Here is a 20,727-nt window from a genome sequence, read left to right as displayed (position 1 = left end):
ACAAATAGAAATTCTCGAAGACAGCGAGTACTGCACGGAAGATGTTTCCCATTCATTCATTCAAGAGGACTCAAAACTTCATGAAAGATCACAGTCAGATAATCAAATCAAAAACTGCTCCTAGAAGGAACAAAAAAGAGTCAAAATTGACAACTAAGTTCGCCATAATTAAAATCCCGGTGGATCTCTCTGCCTTTAGCCTCAATAAGTCTCGCTTGACCCCGAAGAAACAAACAGATCGACAGGACGTGAATTCTCTTCGCAGCCTACACACGCTGGTTGTTGATTCACTGCCCAAGGTGAATCGCTTTCTTCAATATCCTTTGCCCCGTCATTACCAACATCGAGTTTGAAAATCATCAATCTTAGTGCCCAATTCTCTGAGCCACCAGCTTCTCGCTCGGTATTCGCAAGTAGATGCAAGATTCGAAGATGCAGTTTCTGCAACACAGACCTCGTTTGCTTGAGCACCCCTCCAGCGGCCACTTGCTCCAACATATAATGCTTTAGCTCCAGGGACAGAGGTCGATGCTCATGGAGGCTTTTGAAGATGCTAGCTTTTGAAGATGCTAGAAAGCGCTATAATGGAGAAGTTCCGGGACTGCATCGACAATATCAATGGAAATGAAATTTTTCCTTCGTCGAAGTCTTCACAAAAGCCCTTATTCTGTGCGTACTAAAAGATGCGATAGTAGTGTTAGCTTGGGTATATACTCGAGTAAGACGGGACAGGAGGCGGACTAGTACATCAGGATTTTTGAGGTTTTGGTGTAATCGTCACGGATCTGAAAATTTCTCCCCAGCAAAGTGGAAAAGTGATTCAGATCAAGGCCCCAAGCCCATGTTAGCTGATAATGTGATTAATTGCGAGGTAGGAATCAACTACCTATTTTCTGGGGCCTCTGACTTCATCAATCGGCTAATAAGACGAAATAGGCCACCGGTCTCTATCAGTTGCTTAGTAGAGCAAAAAACTAGAAACTCGATAGCGGAACTCACTGCCGTCAATCATGCTGATGAATTTTTCCAGGCTGGGAACATGGGTATGATGGCTCCAATGGAGATCATGACCTTGTCCGAGATGGAGGTTGCGCATTTCATCTACTCGCATTAGCCTCGTTTTATCCAAACAAGTAGATTGATGTTGCCATACCCGAGTAAATGGAAACTGCGGATTGAGAGAGCTTCTGCATAAGACACAAGCTTCATTCATCAAGTACGTAGCCGCGTTGATTGTCTGGCCAACGCCGAAGATTTGGTGCGCGACCGGATTGCCACGTCGTAGTGAACTTCCATCCTGAATATCGTCAAGTCTTGGTCTTGGTCAGTAAAGATACAAATTCAATATGATTCTATACACATACAACAATGATGAGTTGTGCAGATAATTTATTGCGTCACCTATAATTGACAGGGATTCTTCGGGCACTTTATGCCAAGAATTCAAAGCCGATATGAGTATTTGCCGCACATTCTTAGAGGGCAACGAATTGATGTAAGCGTATGGATTCAACACGAGCTTGTAGTATAATGGTTAGCCATTGCCTTTGCCATCCTATTTTAATGGACTGAGACTTACCTCCTCCTTGAGCGAAGTACTCGGAGAACACTTCATCAAGATCTTTTCTTCAAGTTCTATCACGATATCACGTTTAGCATTACACAAAATCGCTGGTCTCGTCAAAAGATCAGCCAGAACCAAATGGTACCTATACGCATTTGACATTTTGACGCCCTCGGGATCAACGAGATCAACCATAACCGTATCGTCGACCAATGCGTCGTCGTGGACCTGAGCAAGCGTTTTAATAACTCGGACTTCGTCGCTGCCAAAGGCTCCTAGGTGATCGTGATAAGGGTTGCGATCAATCTTCCAGTAGCGCGAGACCCGAAGGCTCCAAGCAAAATTGCCAGCCATTGTGTCTTCCAGCAGATTGAGTAAGCTAAGAATAGATCCCGATGAATTAGAAGTAGCCTGGTACTGCTTCTTTAGCGGGCAGAACCTCTCTTCGTGTGTTCTGACTTCCGCTCGGATGGCTTCTTTGGCCTTGCTCTCTGTTGACATTTTGGAGACCATGACAATCTGCACCGCGTTGACTAATGGTATACGTCCAATGCTCATGATATGAGCTTTCTGTTCTTTCTCCCACGAGAAATAGTCATTTGTGAGAGACAAAGCAGCATATGCGACGTAGTTCATGGGTCCGGCAATCCGTTATTCCTCGGGGGTGAGATAGATTCCGGTTCCCCATCGAATGAGCGCAAGCGTCCAACTATAAATAAATCAAATTCGGCGGTTGAGATATTTTCACTCACAAAAGAGCGGCATACATTGCACCAACATCAACGACCCTAAATGCGAGGTACTCGTCCAAACTAGCAAATTTAATTTTCCTTGCTCCCGTACCATCATGGATGAATCCGTAATCAATGGTGTAACAGATAAGAGCGAGCCTCTCGGGCAAGCAGTTCGGTGCACATAGCGAAGTGAAATTGCCTGCGTGGGCGTTGATGCAGCCGAACTTCGACCCAACACTGTCACTGCCATAAAGATCTAGCTGGCACTGAACTGACGCATGGTCGGAGATTACCGCTTATTTATGTATACAAGGAAGGAATAGAGAGGTGAATTCTGGATCCCCGATGTAAATCTCGGGATGGAGGGGCTCAGAATGGGTGGCCATATTCTTCAATTATGAGGTTGTGATTGGCGAGTGCTCTGCTAAACTTCTGGATATAGGTATTTCTTGATAAAGATACAAAGATAATTGAGAATTGAAGGCGGTATAGATAGTTGAGAAGGGAACTTGCTCGAAGTAATGCTGTACGGATTAAAGGGCATCGCAGTGAACTGAACCGACACTATACCACAGTATCTAGGACCTAAATTTAGGTAATGAGGGGTTTCCTTCTTCCCCACTGAATCCTTCGAGTCATGCTAGCAATTAGTGTTGCATGCAGGTGGTCTACTTGGGTTGTAGATGTGCGCTCATTGTCTTGGAATATCCACAACCGCTGCACCCTTGTTGATGCTAGAGAGAGATCAGGCAACCTTTTCGGTTAGTCTTTGAGCGAGTGTTGAGCCTGGGCCTCGGAGAATGACTGCTTTGTCCCAAACGCTTAAGATCAAGTGAATAAGAAGCACTAGATCCTATTTATTCGGCAAGATTTAGGTTTAAGCCTTTCGTATATTTCGGCGTGATTCCGCCCGGAGACCAGTCATCTACGAGATTGCACAATGCAGGGCATGGGCCCTTTAATTTTAGGCCCATCAGCATATAGATATCCGTAGTTATTGCCATTGGCTTATTGTTTACTAGACAGCAATCGGGCCAAACCCGCAATCCTGACGGCCCCAAAATTATCCAGCAATGACAAACGATGTAGACTATGTAGTTCCATGTGTAAACACTCTCAGTTACCTAAGTCTCCCGTTGGAAAAGTTGAGATCGATCTCTGCCAAATGACAGAAAAATGCATTTGGAATAATATACATTCAAGGCAACAGATAGGGCGATGGACCGAGGTTTTATGAATCGAACATAGGCCATGTTGCAGAAATGAAATCGTGCTTGTGATAATTGTCCTTGAACTGCCCGAGAGTATCCACTGTTTGTTTGTAATTTCTTACACATGTTAGAAACCCTATAAATTGCCAGAACCGGGGTAATGAAAACACAGTTTTCACACATTCTTATGGCTAAGCCTAGATAACAATCTGACAATAATAAATTAACGAGCCTTGGAGGGCTAGTGTATTATAAAGACGGGCAATATTAATAAGATCTAAAGTAGCAATTTTATCCAGGGACAAGGATAACTGTTACAGATGTATGAGAGAAAATGAATGAAATTTCCTACTTTGTAGTCCTGAAACTGGATATATTGATGCTTTTCTTCGGAAGGCACTATTCTATGGACAATCGCATAGAGTGCTGAACTTATTCACGGCAATTTAGTTGAGACAAAATCTGTCTAGACAGAATTAAAGTATACAGAAATATTTGACGAGACTAGGGCATCAAGAAAAAATTTCCTGAAGTTGCGTATGTGCAGTTAACACCGCGAGCGCTACCGTGTAGTTGATATCGTATGCATGAAACCCGATTTGGCTAAGTGACAAGTACCCCTAGTAAATGATAATAATCGAGAATTCTGGCACCGTAACGGTGGTGCTGCAACTAGTGCATGCTTATGTTACAAGCCTGTCGACAACCTTGGAAAGAAGAGCGGTTGCGAGCTGTTTTGATTAAGAAATCTATATACACACCCTGTCGGAAAGTATGTACCCACCCGCATGTTTATCCGTCATTCTCAAATATACATATCGACAAAACCATACACTACTCCACCACCGTTTATCCTATTCACATTTAATAAATTAGGTTTAATACGAACCTATATTCCAATCGCATCGTTATGATGTTTTAGCCGAATCTTGGAATAATAGAACAAAGAACATTATATATATTAAGTGTATGAGCGGGAGCATTCAATTTGTTGCCTTGCATCTGCTAAAATATCAGATTCGCTTTTATTATGAGTTTACTATACAATCCCACGCAGGTGCACACTGGGTATATTATGTCGAACATTTCGAAAGAATGAAAACACCGGCCACCAGTCACAGCAAACCTTAGAGAAGTCATATATACGATTTTTGAAATTCAACATGGGTCGTGCCTGCCTAATTCGCAAACACGAAATCAATCGCACCTTCCATCCCAATTGTGTATGGGGAAATCAAACGGCTCACGTGAAAAATGCTTTGATCGATTTGATTTTTTTCATTCACGTGTATTCTATGTTCCCTCAGGCTTCCCCCTCATCACCGACAAGGCCATCTGCAACAATGGAGGATCTCTTCCGCAACTGGTGCATGAGCTGCTTCCACGCTAGCATCGTGCGGTATGATCCTTGCCGAACCCGTCCCATGACCATTCAATGTACTATCGGGGACGGAGAGACCCCGTGCGATCAGTGCTTCGAACGTATTGGCATCTGCGAATCGGCACGTGTTCACCTCATTACATTTACCCAAAAAAAATTTGACTAACCGACTATACCAGCCCGCTATGGGTGTGCAGGGAGATGTCAAGGATCTTTGCACTATCCTTGCTTGGACTACCCGCTTTTGGTCTCGAGCCGATAGCTTCACCTGGTCTCAGAACTTCCGTCTGGCCGTTTGCCGAGCATCCAGGGACCTCTGTCGGGGCTTTGAGGAAGCCGAGCTGGAACATCGCCGCTATCACATGCTGACCGAAGTCGATTATGATGAGTACCCAAGCTCGGAGCAAGATGTGAGTCTCGATTCCTTCTATTTCCAAAAGGACAATCTTTAATCTTCAAACAGAACGATTTCGAAGAATACCGAAGCTTCCTCGCTGGTCGCCGCGCTGCTTTGCGTAGTTGCACCCCTCCCATCGATGCGATCACTGGCAGTGACTGGGCCCGATTCAACCCCGAGAGGCTGCTGCGTTTGCGTGAGGGAGACCCTGGATATAACAACTGGGCGGAGGCAAAGGATGAATTCAAGGGCGCTCTTCGATATGTGTGCGTTCAAGAATACGGCGATGAATTCTCGTCTACTGGACGGCACAGACTGCGTTCAATTTCCAGCAGCTTCCCTCAGGTTTGAACATACTTCAACGGGGACCGGCTCAGTCTGTCATTGACTCCTGTTTGATAAAGGGATCCCTTTTACATTGTGGCGATATTTCCAAATGTTTTGAAACTTGATGTCGATAATTTTGTCAAAATCACACATATGTCGAAATCCATCTATCGCTGATTTCCGTCTTTTTAACTACCCTACGAGGTAAAGATTGATATCGTAAACTCTCAAATGATTTCTCAGATCAACGATCATGCCGGATTGTTGTCAACGAGGCCTGCTTACTGTTACTCATACAATTGCCATATACAAAGCCTCCACATAGAACAGAGTATCTATGCATTCATCCAGCCTTCCTCATTCTGGTCTGGGAAGCTTTCGTGGTACGGGTGTTTCTCAATCCATTCCTCTGCACCGACAATCGTCGCAGACTTCTCATAGAATTCACTGAGCAGGTCGTTGAGCTCTGAAAAGCGGTTAATGCGACGTGGTAGAGCGGTAAGCTGACCAATTTACTCACTTTCAATTTCTGTGGGCTTCGAAGGTTGCAAAGAGAAGCGGGAGATACCTTCTCTCCACATCACTAGCTCCGAGGGAATGGAAGTACCTGATTATATGAGCTGTGGCCTCTATTTCGCTTCGCTCGGAGCATATTCATACCTCGTTCCACGCAGATAACACTAGGGTCCATAGGACACTTCCCGTCATTGGTTTCCTCTTGATAATGGTCAAAGTCAAACTTGAGCATTTGCTGCAAAAGGCGAGAATTAGGCATGAAAATTGGCCCGTTGGAGTCTGCATAAAGTTAGCTCAGAGAACGTCGCATAAGACCCGACTCGACTCGAGCTGACGAACATGGGCTGGACTTGGAGATGTTAGCATGAACCAAACCATCTTCAGAGACTCTGATTCCGTCTTTTCTGTAACGGGTCTCCTCTTGATTGGCATCGTAAAGCGTAGCCTTTTTGCTCAGTTGGAATCGGTACATTGTCGCCGGGAAGGACGCGTGGGTAGAAAGCAAAGAAAATGACCGTGCTTGCTTGATGTTCAGCCGGGCGGCTGGTAGCCAGTGTGACGCGAACATGTTGTGAAGTTGTGGGTTAATTCTTCCCAAATCGCATTTACTGCTCTCCACAAACGAAGGCTGGAGAACAGAGGAGCAAAAACCAGTGCGACACGACAGGGAAATTTGTGAAAATTATGGACGGTATCAATTTGATCTCCACTCACTGTCAGAATTATAGAGAGGCTGCCAAAATGACAACAAATATAGCCAGACGTCTAAGGTCACGTGGTGTTCCCCGGAATTAGTATCCTGCGAGGTGGGTCTTGGAAGTCAATTGAAACATGTAACCAATGATATCAACAGTTACCAAAGGCCCCACACCTCAACTCCATCAATACGCCTCTTTGAAGAAAATAGAATATGTAGGAAGTACTGAAATTCCATGATCCTACGGAGTAATTCGAGCACAGAGAAGCCACTATCTAATGAGCGAGTACTTTAAGTAATTTATTGCATATTTGTCAATAATTTCAACACGGCAATTTCTCAAATATTACGAATGGAGAGGTACTATGAACTAGTTTAACGAACTCATTTATCATCTGGGTTCTAAAATTGACTCGCTCGTTCTCCTACACTCGTCCTGAATTTTGCCTTAACGCTTGGTCAGTCAGCTCCTATATTCGCCAAACTCTTCTATAGGTACTGTCAACCTAGAGACCTAGAACCTATGCGGCCTTTTGACTCAGCAAACTATAGCTACCACCCCGTCTGGCAACGAGCGTACATCCAGGCGCCAGAAGACTGACAGCTGTTTCATGTGGGAGCCCAAGCCCATTGGCTACCAATATCTTCAACATCACAAACACACCGCGAAAGGTTTGAGTTCACGAACCTGACGAGCCCATATGAGTTTATACTAAACAGACCAAGTCCCTCATTCTGCCATATTCCTGCGGTGCTTGCGGTGAAATGATCGATTGCCATATGCGGCTGAACTGCGAAACAGAATGCTGTCCTAAGTTCGTCCCTTTGGAGGATTGCTACCCCCTTCCAACCTACGGAGCCCAGTTCATCTGTGCGAATGCTTCCTCTGTCTCGCCCTGCCGCCGCTACTTTGGATCCGACTTCATTGCCCCCGGGCACCTATTCGTCGAGTAGCGTGCAGCAGCAGCCGCGTGATTCTTATTAGTGGTAGTGTTGAGGTGAGTATCTCCTCGTAGGGAAACTACATTCTAGATATTTCCGCATGCTCGAGTCTTTTTGTGTACTAAGTGTCGATACCCCCTGTTAAGCGCCTTCTGTTTGATTCTGAATTTATCGCCCTTGTGTGAATTTTGAATTACTGCCCAAGGGCTTATGGGAACCTGGATTGCGAAGCCGTAACATCAAAGCCCGTCCAACGACACACGTCAGAATTGGTGATATCCTTCCAAAGTGCCTCCCGGATTTCCACCTCTCAATTATCACAGTTTGAAAGGACACCTCGACGATTGTGCAGATCTATCAAAGTCTTCCCAAAGATAGTATGTCTGATGTACTTTCCAAGAACCGCAGTTCCATAAATTATTCTATTTTCCGCAAGACATGGATCTAATTTCGGAAACAGGACCACATTTTGCTCCAGTGGACTAGGCAGACAATGAAAAACGGAGAAGATGGAGATAGAGCCATCGCCAACGGCAGTGACTGTGACATCCGCCTGAATAGTTCGAGTATCGGGTCTTCCAAGGCGCTGTTTAGCGTAGCTCAGAGAATGCAGATTCAAGTCCCTGAATATCACTTGGGCTTTCTTGGAGGTCTCAGCTTTTGTGAGTAATGGCTGCTTGCAGGCCCGATATTTAGATGCCTTTCGCGCATGAGCTGTTTGAAAAAAAGGAAGTTAGACGGCCCTGGCTGGGCAGCACTAGGAATAACCTTTCGATAAACCGAGAACCCAATATCGTAGTATTCCAAGGTAAGGAGGCTGTATATGGCTGTGCTAGCTGCACCCTAGAGCTGTGTATTTTGGGCCATTATGCAAAAATGATATTGCTAAGAGCTGAATGACTGGATGAGAATTGTTCGAAGCCTAAGTATGATAGTATAATGACGAAAGATGCACAGATAAGCGGCGGGACTGCCAGATGACTGAGGCTGGGGGAAAAAAAGACATCACGCTGAAGCGATCTGCCAACATCGGACCAAATGGCCCCACATTAGGGGGATAAGGGGTCCAGCACCTAGATGTGCATTCTCCACGGCTACGTAAGTGACCGCGGAGACGTCGGCGGGGGTCCTGGGAAGAGTTCTCTTTTCTTTTTGGCGGCCTATCACCCTGGAATCGGTTTGTCTGGAGCTAGGGTTCTATGGCCGGAAGAGCCCCGCACCTTTGCGGGGTCAGAATTTGGTGATCTTTAAATGTGAGCTCCAAATTACCCAGACTAGACCACTCAGCCAACTTCCGCCCATCCGATGGGGGGCATATGTCTAACACATGGAATTCTTGCTAGTCTATTCACTGCCCGGGTGAATTCTATCTCTGAATACGCATCACATATCGGTATGCTCATACCGCTAAACGTAGGAGCATCTTGCATCCTCTCGACCATCCTTTTTAACAATATGGCAACTGCGCATCACAATTCACGCGATATACACATTCTATTCATTCACAATATATATCTTCATATGGTATCGTATCAAAGGATCCGTGAGTCTATCTAACTGCCTAGATCAAGAATTCCAGCCTCTTTATAAACGGTCCCGAGGTCTAGGCTCTGAGCGAGATCAGACCAAGTTTAGAGTAAGAATGCGCCACAAATCCATAATCGGACCCGTGGACCATCTCGGACCCATTCGTACAACGCGTACTGTTGTTGTCTAAAATTGGAGATCGACATTCGCATCCTCGTACTCTTTTCCATATCGGGGTTAGACTAAGCGCAGCCCTCGTTCACTTATCCCTATTGGGACTAGCCTGTTCCTTTCTTATTTACAGACTAAACCCAATTAGGATAATTGAACGAACATGCTTGTATACGAACTCCACTCCTTTGATACTGGTTTCGTTTTTTTTTGTGAAAATTCAGAGGGCTAAGATGTATATAAGGGGGGTATGATTGCAGATATTTAGTTTTATATCCAAGTCAATCAATCTGTTCATTCAATAATACTCTCAAGTGCGGCAAACCTACACTCTCATCCTCCAAAATGTCTTTCGAAAACTGGGTGGCATACACATACACCCCCTCCATGGGAGCAGCAGTATTATTTATCATCCTTTTTGCAATCATCACACTTCTACACACATTTCATCTCTTCCGCACACGAACATGGTTCTTCATCCCCTTGATGATAGGCGGATACTGTACGTACCATCTCGAACCAACCTCGTCCTATTCTCGAACTAACAAAACCCAGTCGAACTAGTCGGCTACATCGGCCGCGCCATGTCCTCAAAAGAATCCCCGAACTGGACAATCGGTCCGTACGTCATGCAAAGCACGCTCCTCCTCGTCGCGCCTGCTCTCTTCGCAGCAAGCATCTACATGGAACTTGGCCGGATCATCCTCATGGTGAAAGGCGAGCATTTCTCTCTTGTGCGCGTTACCTGGATGACCAAGATCTTTGTCGCGGGCGACGTACTCAGTTTCCTGATGCAAGCATCCGGCGCGGGAATCATGGTTTCTGGCTCGGAGAGTTCAATGAGTACGGGCCAGAATGTCATTATCGGTGGCTTGATTGTACAGATTGTCTTTTTTGGATTCTTCCTAGTCAGCGCGGTCGTTCTCCAACGCCGGGTTGCTGTTCATCCCTATGCTGCTGCGGTTGCCAGTGAATATCCCTGGAACAAGCATATGTGGGCTTTGCACTCGTCCAGTATTCTTGTGCTGATTCGGTCTGTTGTTCGTGTTGTTGAGTATGCCCAGGGGACGTACGGGTATTTGATGAGTCATGAGGCATTTATTTATGTTTTCGATGGGTTGTTGATGTTTGCGCTGATGGCTATTTTCATTGCCATTCACCCCAGTGAGGTGAACTACCACCTCGGAAGGGGACGAGCCATCACGGCTATGGGTGGATTGAAGGTGAAAGACGCTGCGATGGTTTGAAATATAATTATGATGAATTTGGCAAGGAGTTTCGGATAAACATTTTGGTGTTTTTTTTTACAAACATTTCGCTCAAGGGTATATGCAAATCAAGTCAAATCACAAGCTCCCGATAATTTTCACCGAGAATCTCTGTCATAGCCCAGTGAACAAGAGGCTTCCACTGGTCATCCAGAATGGCCCACACGGCCTTGGCGAGACGAACACACCATTCATCAAAACACCAGCGATGCTGAAGACAATTCAAAAGCACGCCATAATGCGCTAACATGACGAGGGCCAAGGGTTCGCGTTCACGCAGCAATTCCATAAATCTACCGGGCAATTTAATCGCCCATCGACCGGCAATCGTGTTCGCTCTCATCCCACCATAAACCCAACTCAACATTTCCTGCAGATTTTCGATAGCCCCTTTATAGACCTGAAAGTCGTGATCAGAGTTCCCATTGGCCTCATGCAATCTCCGTAAAGCAATGACCGCCTCATCAGGGATTATACCAGTCACCTCCTCAATTTGCAAGATAGGACCGAAATCACTGTTCCACAAAAAATCCCGAAAATCCCTAGGCGAATAAATAACCTGCTGGACACCACGAGTCAAAACAAGGACCTGATACAAATCATCGACACAAGCCCAATGATCCTGCTCATCAGGCGTATTCGGGAATGCAAAAGTGTAGATAACCACAATCCCTGCAAAAGCAAACATAGCCTTCGCATTCCCCTCATTGACATCGCCCAACAAGCCGCGAAACAGCGCCAGCGCTTGATTCTGATGCGCAACTGCACGGTTGAGGTATGAGGTGCGCCGCGACGTATCAGCGCCCACGCGCGCAAGATGCAGCGACGACAGCGCCAGAATCCCATGCATCAAGAACGGGTGGGCGAGGGCTTCTTCCGGGACGATATTTCGCCAGATGGGATCTGTGCGCTCGTCGCGCGACAGCGTCCGGAACGTCGAGTTACACCATTGCATCATGAGCTCCAGATCGTGGAGGTTGAGAGGGTTTGAATTTTCAGTGGAGTCGGGTGCGCCTGGCACTGCGCCAGTACTTGCGCTTGCGCTTGCGCCTGCGCTTGAGGCGAAATCGGTGTCGTCGTCATTTGACCACAGGAGCGATGTTGATGAGCCGTACTCACATTCGGAATGGCGCTTGGCGCAGTTGGTGCAGGATGGGCGGGCCTCGTCGCACTGGTCTCTAAATCAGGTACAGGTACGGTGACGGGGTGTGGATGGTAGTTTTTCATACCTTCACTCGTCGCCTCTTGCATTCCACGCAGCCGTGGCGGGATTTCCGATGTGGTCGTCGGAGCACCATGTCATGCAATTGTAGCCATATTACGATGTAAGGATTGAGGCTCTCAAGGGCTGGAAATTTTTGTTTGATGACTGGGCAGGCAACAGGATTTGATATAACTAGTATAGGATTATGTAACGGAACCCTGTCGATCAAACATCGAAAAAAAGGCTTGTCTAATCTGAAACATTGTCTCTGCTGCACTGCCTCAGGGACTGGGCACTTTTATTTTCGAGACATTTGATTTGATCGATTGATTTAGTCTATTCGCTTAAATACATTAAGAAATTAAACCCACATAGAAATCATGCTTAACGGAACTTGGCAGTTGTGCCGAGAGGTCAGTTCACAAAGGAATTGAGATTGACATTATTAAAATTAAGAAATTAGCAAATTGTAAAATTTCAGATCTCGGATCGAAGATCTAAATCTCCATTTACGGAGTAACATTGGAACTGCATGTATCTCGTAACTTCGTGATTCAGAAACGCCAAAAATGAAACCCCAAGTCTTGGCTCAACAGCCCCCACCGGCAGCCCCGGCTGCACCACCAGTACTGCCAGCCGAGGCGGCAGCCTTAGATCTTCTCGCCCGTTCAACAACCGTAATTGCGGAAATGAGCGTCATAAGGTGAAACCTCCTCCCATAATCGAAATATATATCCAATGTACCGGTCGTTTTGGAAAACACACTCCCAGACGAAAAGACTGCAACAACCGTCTTGTTACTCTCCTCGACAAGTTTATAATTTTCATAGCCGCTGCCAAGGGAGTGGGTTCGTTTCCAAGTAAAAGTCTGCCTGGAACCATCGTCGAGGTGCATACGGAACCAAAATTGGCGTTTAGTAAAGCCTTGCTTGTGCAGATAACCCCATTCCATCTTATTTGGTGTGGAAGGATTGCCAAGGCCTATCTCCGCGTCCGAGGAGAAATGGCGGAACTTGCAGACTCCCGCGATCGGCCCGTTGCTGTCGGTGCTCGTGTGGAAAGTAAGATCCGGTTTTCCTGGTGTCAGGCTTGAGTTCGAGACGTGGTAGAGGTGGTTTTTGCTTGGGGTGCTAATGTCGTAGTTATGGCGCCAGAAGCTGTGCGTGACGATGTACTTGGCGCTTACGTTCATGATGTGTGGTTTTGGGTTGGGAGTGTGATTCTTTGATAACTTTTGGATTCGTAGTCTGAAATTATTAAACTCCGTGGTTTTATCATACTTTATATATACTTTGCTCGGATCTGCTATAGACCTCTCAGCCCTGCTATGATCCAATTTGTTTCGACAGGGCTGAAGCCATTCGGGGCAGCCAAATTGATCAAATTTGGCCCCAACCGGTGACTGAGCCTTGGGATGTTGGCAGTGCAGAAGGCAGGGCAACAAACCAATCAGAGTTGCGGCCCCCAAGACAAAAGGGGGCACACATGGCGGCCACGTGATTTAGGCCCCAGGATATGCAAAATTCAATCCAAATGAAGAAGTTGCTGTTCTCCTTGGACGTCATGATCGCTCTTGAAAGAAGTTGATTCGGAGGAAACCTGGGGTCGATGAGGCTATGCGCTAATTCAGCAGGGGAAAGGATCAACAGACAATGCTGACTACGCTGGGATCTTTGCAAGGCATAGTGGCAAAGTATATATTGCACAACTAATCTGTAGAATGAGGTTTTGGGCATAGACATGGATGAAAACAGGTGGTGGATGGAATTTATTGGCGAAACATACTTCTGAACTGAACGTAAATTTGATGTTCTGTGGGTATCGCATCTTGCGAATGAATTTAGTTTGGTGTAGACCTCGATTTTCACATGTTGTGACGCAAAACTTGTCTAAGAGTCTAAACCATCGAGTATAATGATCACATTATCGGAATCGAGATAAAAGAAAATGAAGGATAAGCAAGCAATATTTGAAGCTATACGGGAAATACACATGGTGTATACGTGCACGTGACTAGGCTTCTATCACGTGAGTCGAAACCTCGGCGCCTGAATGCCTGAAACTTTGTCGCGTCGAGAAAATGAAGCTCAAGAAAAACAAGTGAAACCTCAAGAGGGATCTCCTCTGGCAAACAAACTACAGCATCATCCGGGCATCTTTATTACTTTTTGCCATAATCAATCATAATCAATTCCATTCTCTGATTGTTCTCTGATCGAACAGAGCTATTGCGGCCCAAAACTTGCGTCCTCTGATGCCGTCAATCCATCTCTTCGCATCTTGATCAACTCCAGCCATGTCCTTCCAAGTCCCCTACGAGTCCAGTCCGCCTGGGACACCAGACAAAGATCGCTCTCGCAGCCTCTGGAGTAATATATCGACAACTCCTGCCGGCCCGCCGCCCTCCACTGTAGGATCATTCGCGCAACCTACTTCCAACATCAATGGAGGCTCGCGCATCAACTCCTTTTCCCGAAACGAGAACTCATTTTCCACAAATCAAAATTCGTTTTCAAGGAACAACGAATTCAACAACTCCGTCTTTACCAAGTCCGGCAACATCAACACAAATGACAGCATTTTTGGATCGTCCTTTGGGTCGACCGATTACTCCATGCCCAAACAGACCAAAGCACCCTCCTCCAAACCCTTAGGAAAATCCAGTCTTCGTTTTGGTACGACAAACGAGAGCACATTTGGCGATTCGTTGAATTTCGGCCAGTCCAATGGGTTTGGAGTGTCGCAAATGTCGGATTACCATGACGAGGACGAGATGGAGCAGGGAAAACACCCCGAGGAAGACCAACTAGAAGAGGAAGAGATGGAAGAAGATCAAGAGGAAGAGACCGAGGAAATGGACACAAGCATGCAGGACCCGTCTAAGAAATTCAACTTTTTGGATTCAGCTTTCGGCAACCCCTTCCAATCCGAGCCGTCCCTCGGTGCCCACCGCAAGCCCATCTACACAAACCCAAGCGATGCAAAGCGACCTAAGCTCGACGAACACTGGAGCAGCAAGTCTCCGATTCGCAAAAACCTCAAACCCAAGAAGTCGTCCGCGATGCCTTCCATTCTACACACCTTCGCTTCCCGCTCGCGCATTCCCGCTGTTCACGAGACTAGCGAACTCATTCTAAGCACGGAGGACTCTCTCGGAAAGCTCTCCGATGAGCTCAAGGCTGCGGAGTTCAGACATGTCGATTTCGATGCTGTCCTGGCCAATGTCTCTAAGGAATTGGTCGAGACCTGGCAAGCCGCTGCCGACGAGATTGGGAGTGACCGGCCTCACGGAGCCCATACTGGTATTGGGCCCGCGCCGCAAGCTCCCGATCTCGTGAAAGCAACTTTCCTAGCCTCACTTCTTCTCCAGATCCACCACCCTCCTCGTGAAGTTCCTTCTGTCGCAGGAATCAACCCCATGCGCACCGCTGGCTTGGTGAAAGCTGTGGGGCGACCTGCTGTCCCGAAGACACTGCCACGGGTGTTGCTGGAATGGCTCAGTGATAACCACGCATCGCAAAAGAAGGATCTCCAAGCACTGAAATATGTGGAACCCAACCCGACAGCGTCTACAAATTTCTGGGACATCATCATTGCATCCGTTCTGCGCGGCCGCTTGAGCGATGCAGCCGAGGTTCTCCGTTCGGCGGATTTCAACTACGCCCGATCTGCACTGGAAGATGGACTTCCGCAGCCAGGCTACCGTGGTGCGCAGTTGCAGAACATCCAGCGCTGTGTCAACAAGGCACTTCAGATTCTCGAATCATGCCCTTCTGCCCAGTCCGACGATTGGGAGGTTACTGGCAACGAGTGGTCCCAGTACCGCAAGCGCGTTCTTTCTGCCGTCAATGACCTGGAAGACTTTGCCGAGGGAGAAGAGCGCGATGAATCGATTGTCCCTGTCAAGGAAAACCGTTTCCAGGCCGTCAATTTTGGCATGTCCACTTTCAACCAAAACTTCAACCCGAACCCGGTTTCATTCGCCCAGTCTGCTCGCATGGCTGAAAGCCGCGTTCCGTGGTCAATTTACCAAAGCTTGAGATCTATTTACCGAATCATTCTCGGCGACCCGTCCGCTATCAAGGGTAAGTCTCAGGATTGGGTCGAAGCCACAATTACTTTGACAGCGTGGTGGGACGGCGAGGACGATGGAGCGGGGTTGGACTTTGGCGCCAGCGAAGGCGATCATTTCCAAGATTTCTTGCGCTCGCGTGGGCCCAAGAACCAGGTTCGCGCTGTTGATCGTAACATGCGTGAGGCCTATCTCAATCGCCTTGAACAAGCTCTCAGCCACACTACTACAGATGCCTCCGATAGCGCGGATTTCCGTCCCAATACCATGAACAGTGTGGAAGTTGGTCTCGCATCTGTCTTCGAAGGCAATGTACAGGGTGTTCTGGAATTGGTGCAGACTTGGTCTCTGTGTCTGGCTGCTGCTGTCGCAGAAATTGCTAGTCAGGGTGGTTGGTTTGAGTCTGGGGCAACGCAGAAGCAGCAACCTGGTTTATCCGAGATCGATCTCATGGTTCTCTCCTATGGACAGGATCCTAAATCCTCCACAACCTTGCGGAAGGATGACATCCTCCGCAACTATGCTTTTGGACTTTATGACCTGGACGTCATTCAGGATCAGAACGGCTCACGGGAGGGCTGGGAATTGTCGCTTGAGGTTTTGAACCGCTTTGACGATGCACGCGAGATGAAGAAGGCTGTCTCCGAAATCGTGGATAAACTTCCTTTGGAAACCCCCGAGCAGTTGGACCGACTGGTTGTTCTCTGCTCGGAACTTGAGTTGGATGACCAAGGACGTAGAGTCTCTGAGGTGAGCAACGCAAGCAATCAACCACGACTGAACCAAAATGCTAATTTATACAGCGATTCGGCGACATGTTGACCTCGAAATCCGAGAATTTCGGTTTGGCCCTAGTGTGCTACGCCCGCGCCCAGAACCGCCGCAAGGTGAAATCAGTTGTCGACCTTTTGATTTCCTATAGCTTGGTCCAATCCCGCGCGTATCCTGCCACAGCCGACCTCGATGAACAACTCCGTTCCCTCATGAAAGAACCGAAGGCATGTCTCTCCTCGATCGCCCAAATCGACGAGGAAGCCGCCCGCATTCTCCAGTTCTACCTCAGTGGCTACGCGACCCTCCGCCGCTTCTACGAGATTCGCGACGAAGAGTTCGAGCTAGAAGAAGGCCAGCAGCCACGCTACAAGCCCCTGGCCCGTCGTCGCGCTGCTGCCCAAGCCCTCGCCGCCGTCATCGGCAGTGCTGCCGATAACATTTACGGTGGCCTGTTCGACCCGGACCGCGACTCGGCCGTACAAGTCGATGGTTTGCTCGCACTGCTTGGCGAAGCACTGGCATTTGTGAAGCGTGAGTCTCACAACACTTTTTAGAACTAAAACATACTAACAAGAACAGAACCAACGGCCGTCCTAACCGTCTCCCAACAATTCACCATCCTCTCCGCAATTGAAGACCTCGAAACTGTCACCCCTCGCGTCTACGCCCAGTGCGAAGAATGCTTCCGCTCAACACTCCTAGAATACCACTCCTCCATGCGCGGCGAATCTGACCGCCCCTCACCCCGATCCCTCCTCAAGAAATCCGTCAACTTCAACGCATCCACCTTCTCAATCATTGGGAACGATATTCTCGAGTCTGCGCGCACGCGCTCAGGCAATGGATCTGCGTCTGCCGGCGACTCGGCTGTTATTGTCAGTGGTGATGCGGATCGGGGATGGGATTGGCGCGCCGGTTTGGCAGAAGACGCCCGGGGCGAGGACATTCTGCGAATGCTGCGCCTTGGATTGGCTAGAGGGTTAAGTTGTGGTGCGCTTGGTGCAGTTTAGGCTCAATGACATCAATGCGGGAACGTATTTGCAGTGGAACTGGATACAATGTGGGATGGAGTATATTTTCCACTGTGCAATAGTTGTACGATAGCAATGCATTATTTCATTCATGGCCAATCAGTATCTACGCCTTATATGTATACTATACTACCCTTGCCATTACTTCGCGCACACATACCCAATGTGCCAACCCAGTCCGATTGCCCGAACGGACAATCCATCGCCCAAGTGGACCCTGTCGCGCCTCAGCCCTACGGAATGACAGCAAGGTCCTCATGACCCATACAATGTGCATGGGTCTAAGCACCTACCTTAGTGAAATTCAAACCGGTTATACCTTGAGAAATTGCTAATCCTGTCCTGTTGGCCTCTTAGCGTCGTCTAAATGCGGGAGCCTAGTCCCACAGACAAATCGAGTCACCGCTATGAAAGATGGGATTCAGCAGTGATTGACGAACTTGTACAGTAAATGCTCGACGGATATGCGGTGTGAATATCCTGCATATCAAATAATAAGCAATAATCTATATGGTACATAGATGTACACAGCCCTAAGATGTGAAGACAGAGCCTCAAGAGGCCGAGTTGCGCCCGGCGAGTCATAGAGTTCACATAAACTAAATATACATGGGGACTCCAGTGACCACATCACACCGACCAATCAGAAAAACCCAAACAAAGCACTAAAAGCACTAAAAACGCCCAGACTCGGACTCAGCCTTGGCTCACCGACTCGCTACACCAAAACGTTCGTCGCGGGGTACATTCTTCAGTAGGTCTTCACCGTCTTTACATATTTCTAGATTTATTGTTGTTGGTATTTCATTCCATATTACTGCATTCAGAAATAGTGAGGCTTATCTCGAGTCATACTGCTCAACCCAGCTGAAGTCCATAGACGAGAGCTAGACTATCCAATCCCACCATACGCCCTACCCACTTAGAGGGGTAAAACGGTCCACTAAAGATATTCCATTCAAGCCATATCCTAGAATATGAGATGCATTATAATACTATCGTCACGGCAATCGTCGTCCCTAATTGGGCGCGCCCCGTCGGCCACTCCGTTCGGTTTCTGCCTGGGGCCACGATTCCCATAGGGCTGATTCGATCTACATCGTGCATTATTTCTCTCTGTACCCCGTAATAGCTGTTATATAACTCGGACTCGGACTTGGAATCCTTGTCCGGAATATTTCAATCACTACTTCTACTTATCACTTCTCTCCACTCATTACTCCAATACTCTAATACCGGGCTGGCTCGAATTCCACATTCATTCCTTCCTTCTCTTCTCTTCTCTTCACCACAGCCAATAAGAAACTTCCCCTTGTACACCACACACCACACACCCTTGCCTATATCAAAATGTGCTACAAAGTCGTTGAGCGCTACTCCGTCTGCAAATGTCTCTATTTCGAACACTCAATCGACCCCTGCCAAGCTTATGGCCAGCGCGGCCACAGTGTGCAGGAAAAGACCGTTCTCGTCGGGTACGTCTGTGACCGGCACTCGCGGGCATCGACGTCGCCCCGCTGGCCGGATTCAGGTTATTCGAGTGAGAAGGGGTCTTGTCGGTGATTTTTGGCTGGGCCATTGGGTGCATTCTTGTGCATTGCGGGGCTTTTCAAAGACCCGCAATGCTCTGGCAATACTGGTTGTTGCCGTGCAGATTGAACTGTGTTATGAATTCTACGACTTGGGTCTGTGACTTGGCCGTGATATGCTCCTGGTGGGCGAGTGTGCTGGATGTCGATTCATCTGCGCAATTTATTCGACCGGGTGTTGAATTGATCGCGTCGGCAGGCGGAATGAGTGACGTGTGTGATTATATTGAAACTGGGGATGTGTGATGCTGGTCAATGAATGATGATGATATCATGCATGAAGGGCGTCTCTTTTGTTTGCGCGTGTGTGTTGCTACGTGTTTTGCATTTCTATTAGGCGGGGACCGGCTCCTCGTTAGCATATGTAATCCATTCTCATTATTTTGGTCTATTGATAAGATTCCAGGGTTGCCTGAGCAGTTGACAAGAATTGTAGCTATATGGAGTGTAAGGTTGCCTTGAAGGAGACATATGAGGGCTATCTGGCGGTGGGATAAAGGACCGGTGACTCGCTGAGCCGGGCGAAGGATACTGTAATGCATGAGTTGACATGTTGTTGTGAAAAAGATGGTATTTACAGCGTAATAACATTTGTAATGTTCAAGTCTATCGAGTTCAAAACGGTAGACCATGCGTGTGACTTTCCCAATTTCCATCCATGGTTATGACCTGAAATCCATGCAATTAGTAGAGAGCCAGTATACATGCCTTCCGAAACCAATCTAGGTACCGGAGGAGCTCCTCTACAGAATTTAATATTTTCTTTCCTGGTATCCCATCCTCCTTGCCGACACGCAAAAATTGAACGACGAGTATTGCAACATTAAACAATAGATCTATGCTGGTAATAAAGAGACAATGATTCAACGACGAGATATAAAAGACTTCTGCGAAATTCCCGAACTTCCAATGTTCAAAATTGGTCATGAACACCTCCCACCCCACCACACATAGTTTCGAGCTGAAGACAAAGGGACTTCTAACGAAAGCAAAAGATTGTTCAATATTAATTCTCCCCATCATTCACGATGTCACAGTTCCCTCTGATCTCCTCAGGAGTGACATTGATGACAACGCTACCAGTCAACGAAGAGCAAATCAGTTCCGAGATACAAGTTGCACCTTCGGTGGCTGTACAACAGTTGTCATTTCCTAAGTGTATTAAGTCATGTCAGTGGGCTTTCGACGACACCATCATTTCAAAATTTACCTACCAATCTGCGGGGTTGGAGCAGCAACAACCAGGATGGCCAAGGAAAGGCTAAGACAAATATAGGCCGACTTCATGTTCGATTGATGTATGCAGACTTTGGTCGAGGTTT

General features: G+C 47.3%; 10 protein-coding genes across 10 annotated transcripts; 4 read left to right on the top strand and 6 right to left on the bottom strand.

The window, feature by feature from the left end:
* Positions 1-201: 201 nt before the first annotated feature.
* N7529_001823 (Terpenoid synthase) lies at positions 202-2,200 on the bottom strand (the record flags this gene model as incomplete). Its single annotated transcript, XM_057237354.1, has 4 exons — positions 202-579; positions 678-740; positions 1,154-1,319; positions 1,710-2,200. 4 exons carry the CDS (start codon positions 2,198-2,200, stop codon positions 202-204), a joined length of 1,098 nt encoding a protein of 365 aa, XP_057102041.1.
* A 15-nt stretch (positions 2,201-2,215) lies between these two features.
* Positions 2,216-2,684, bottom strand: N7529_001822 (terpene synthase family protein; the record flags this gene model as incomplete). Its single annotated transcript, XM_057237353.1, is given in 3 exon segments — positions 2,216-2,273; positions 2,332-2,593; positions 2,609-2,684. 3 exon segments carry the CDS (start codon positions 2,682-2,684, stop codon positions 2,216-2,218), a joined length of 396 nt encoding a protein of 131 aa, XP_057102040.1.
* A 2,168-nt stretch (positions 2,685-4,852) lies between these two features.
* N7529_001821 (uncharacterized protein) lies at positions 4,853-5,638 on the top strand (the record flags this gene model as incomplete). The annotated part of the gene is made up of 3 exons (XM_057237352.1): positions 4,853-5,017; positions 5,070-5,300; positions 5,354-5,638. 3 exons carry the CDS (start codon positions 4,853-4,855, stop codon positions 5,636-5,638), a joined length of 681 nt encoding a protein of 226 aa, XP_057102039.1.
* Positions 5,639-5,949: 311 nt separating this feature from the next.
* Positions 5,950-6,698, bottom strand: N7529_001820 (uncharacterized protein; the record flags this gene model as incomplete). The annotated part of the gene is made up of 4 exons (XM_057237351.1): positions 5,950-6,080; positions 6,135-6,221; positions 6,275-6,409; positions 6,470-6,698. 4 exons carry the CDS (start codon positions 6,696-6,698, stop codon positions 5,950-5,952), a joined length of 582 nt encoding a protein of 193 aa, XP_057102038.1.
* Positions 6,699-9,812: 3,114 nt separating this feature from the next.
* On the top strand, positions 9,813-10,714 carry N7529_001819 (RTA1 domain-containing protein; the record flags this gene model as incomplete). The annotated part of the gene is made up of 2 exons (XM_057237350.1): positions 9,813-9,969; positions 10,023-10,714. 2 exons carry the CDS (start codon positions 9,813-9,815, stop codon positions 10,712-10,714), a joined length of 849 nt encoding a protein of 282 aa, XP_057102037.1.
* A 94-nt stretch (positions 10,715-10,808) lies between these two features.
* On the bottom strand, positions 10,809-12,033 carry N7529_001818 (Zn(II)2Cys6 transcription factor domain-containing protein; the record flags this gene model as incomplete). The annotated part of the gene is made up of 2 exons (XM_057237349.1): positions 10,809-11,906; positions 11,965-12,033. 2 exons carry the CDS (start codon positions 12,031-12,033, stop codon positions 10,809-10,811), a joined length of 1,167 nt encoding a protein of 388 aa, XP_057102036.1.
* Positions 12,034-12,528: 495 nt separating this feature from the next.
* N7529_001817 (uncharacterized protein) lies at positions 12,529-13,131 on the bottom strand (the record flags this gene model as incomplete). The annotated part of the gene is made up of 1 exon (XM_057237348.1): positions 12,529-13,131. One exon carries the CDS (start codon positions 13,129-13,131, stop codon positions 12,529-12,531), a length of 603 nt encoding a protein of 200 aa, XP_057102035.1.
* A 1,104-nt stretch (positions 13,132-14,235) lies between these two features.
* N7529_001816 (putative nuclear pore complex subunit Nup85) lies at positions 14,236-17,795 on the top strand (the record flags this gene model as incomplete). Its single annotated transcript, XM_057237347.1, has 3 exons — positions 14,236-16,761; positions 16,815-17,316; positions 17,365-17,795. 3 exons carry the CDS (start codon positions 14,236-14,238, stop codon positions 17,793-17,795), a joined length of 3,459 nt encoding a protein of 1,152 aa, XP_057102034.1.
* A 1,371-nt stretch (positions 17,796-19,166) lies between these two features.
* N7529_001815 (uncharacterized protein) lies at positions 19,167-19,379 on the top strand (the record flags this gene model as incomplete). The annotated part of the gene is made up of 1 exon (XM_057237346.1): positions 19,167-19,379. One exon carries the CDS (start codon positions 19,167-19,169, stop codon positions 19,377-19,379), a length of 213 nt encoding a protein of 70 aa, XP_057102033.1.
* Positions 19,380-20,411: 1,032 nt separating this feature from the next.
* N7529_001814 (uncharacterized protein) lies at positions 20,412-20,692 on the bottom strand (the record flags this gene model as incomplete). Its single annotated transcript, XM_057237345.1, has 2 exons — positions 20,412-20,536; positions 20,620-20,692. The coding sequence occupies 2 exons, from the start codon at positions 20,690-20,692 to the stop codon at positions 20,412-20,414; spliced, it is 198 nt and encodes a 65-aa protein (XP_057102032.1).
* Positions 20,693-20,727: the final 35 nt, after the last annotated feature.

The sequence above is a fragment of the Penicillium soppii genome (assembly GCF_028829465.1).
Source record: "Penicillium soppii strain IBT 18220 chromosome Unknown utg000002l, whole genome shotgun sequence".
NCBI classification, from domain to species: domain Eukaryota; kingdom Fungi; phylum Ascomycota; class Eurotiomycetes; order Eurotiales; family Aspergillaceae; genus Penicillium; species Penicillium soppii.
The sequence above is the reverse complement of the archived record's forward strand: the minus strand, read 5'-3'. Positions and strand labels throughout refer to the sequence as shown.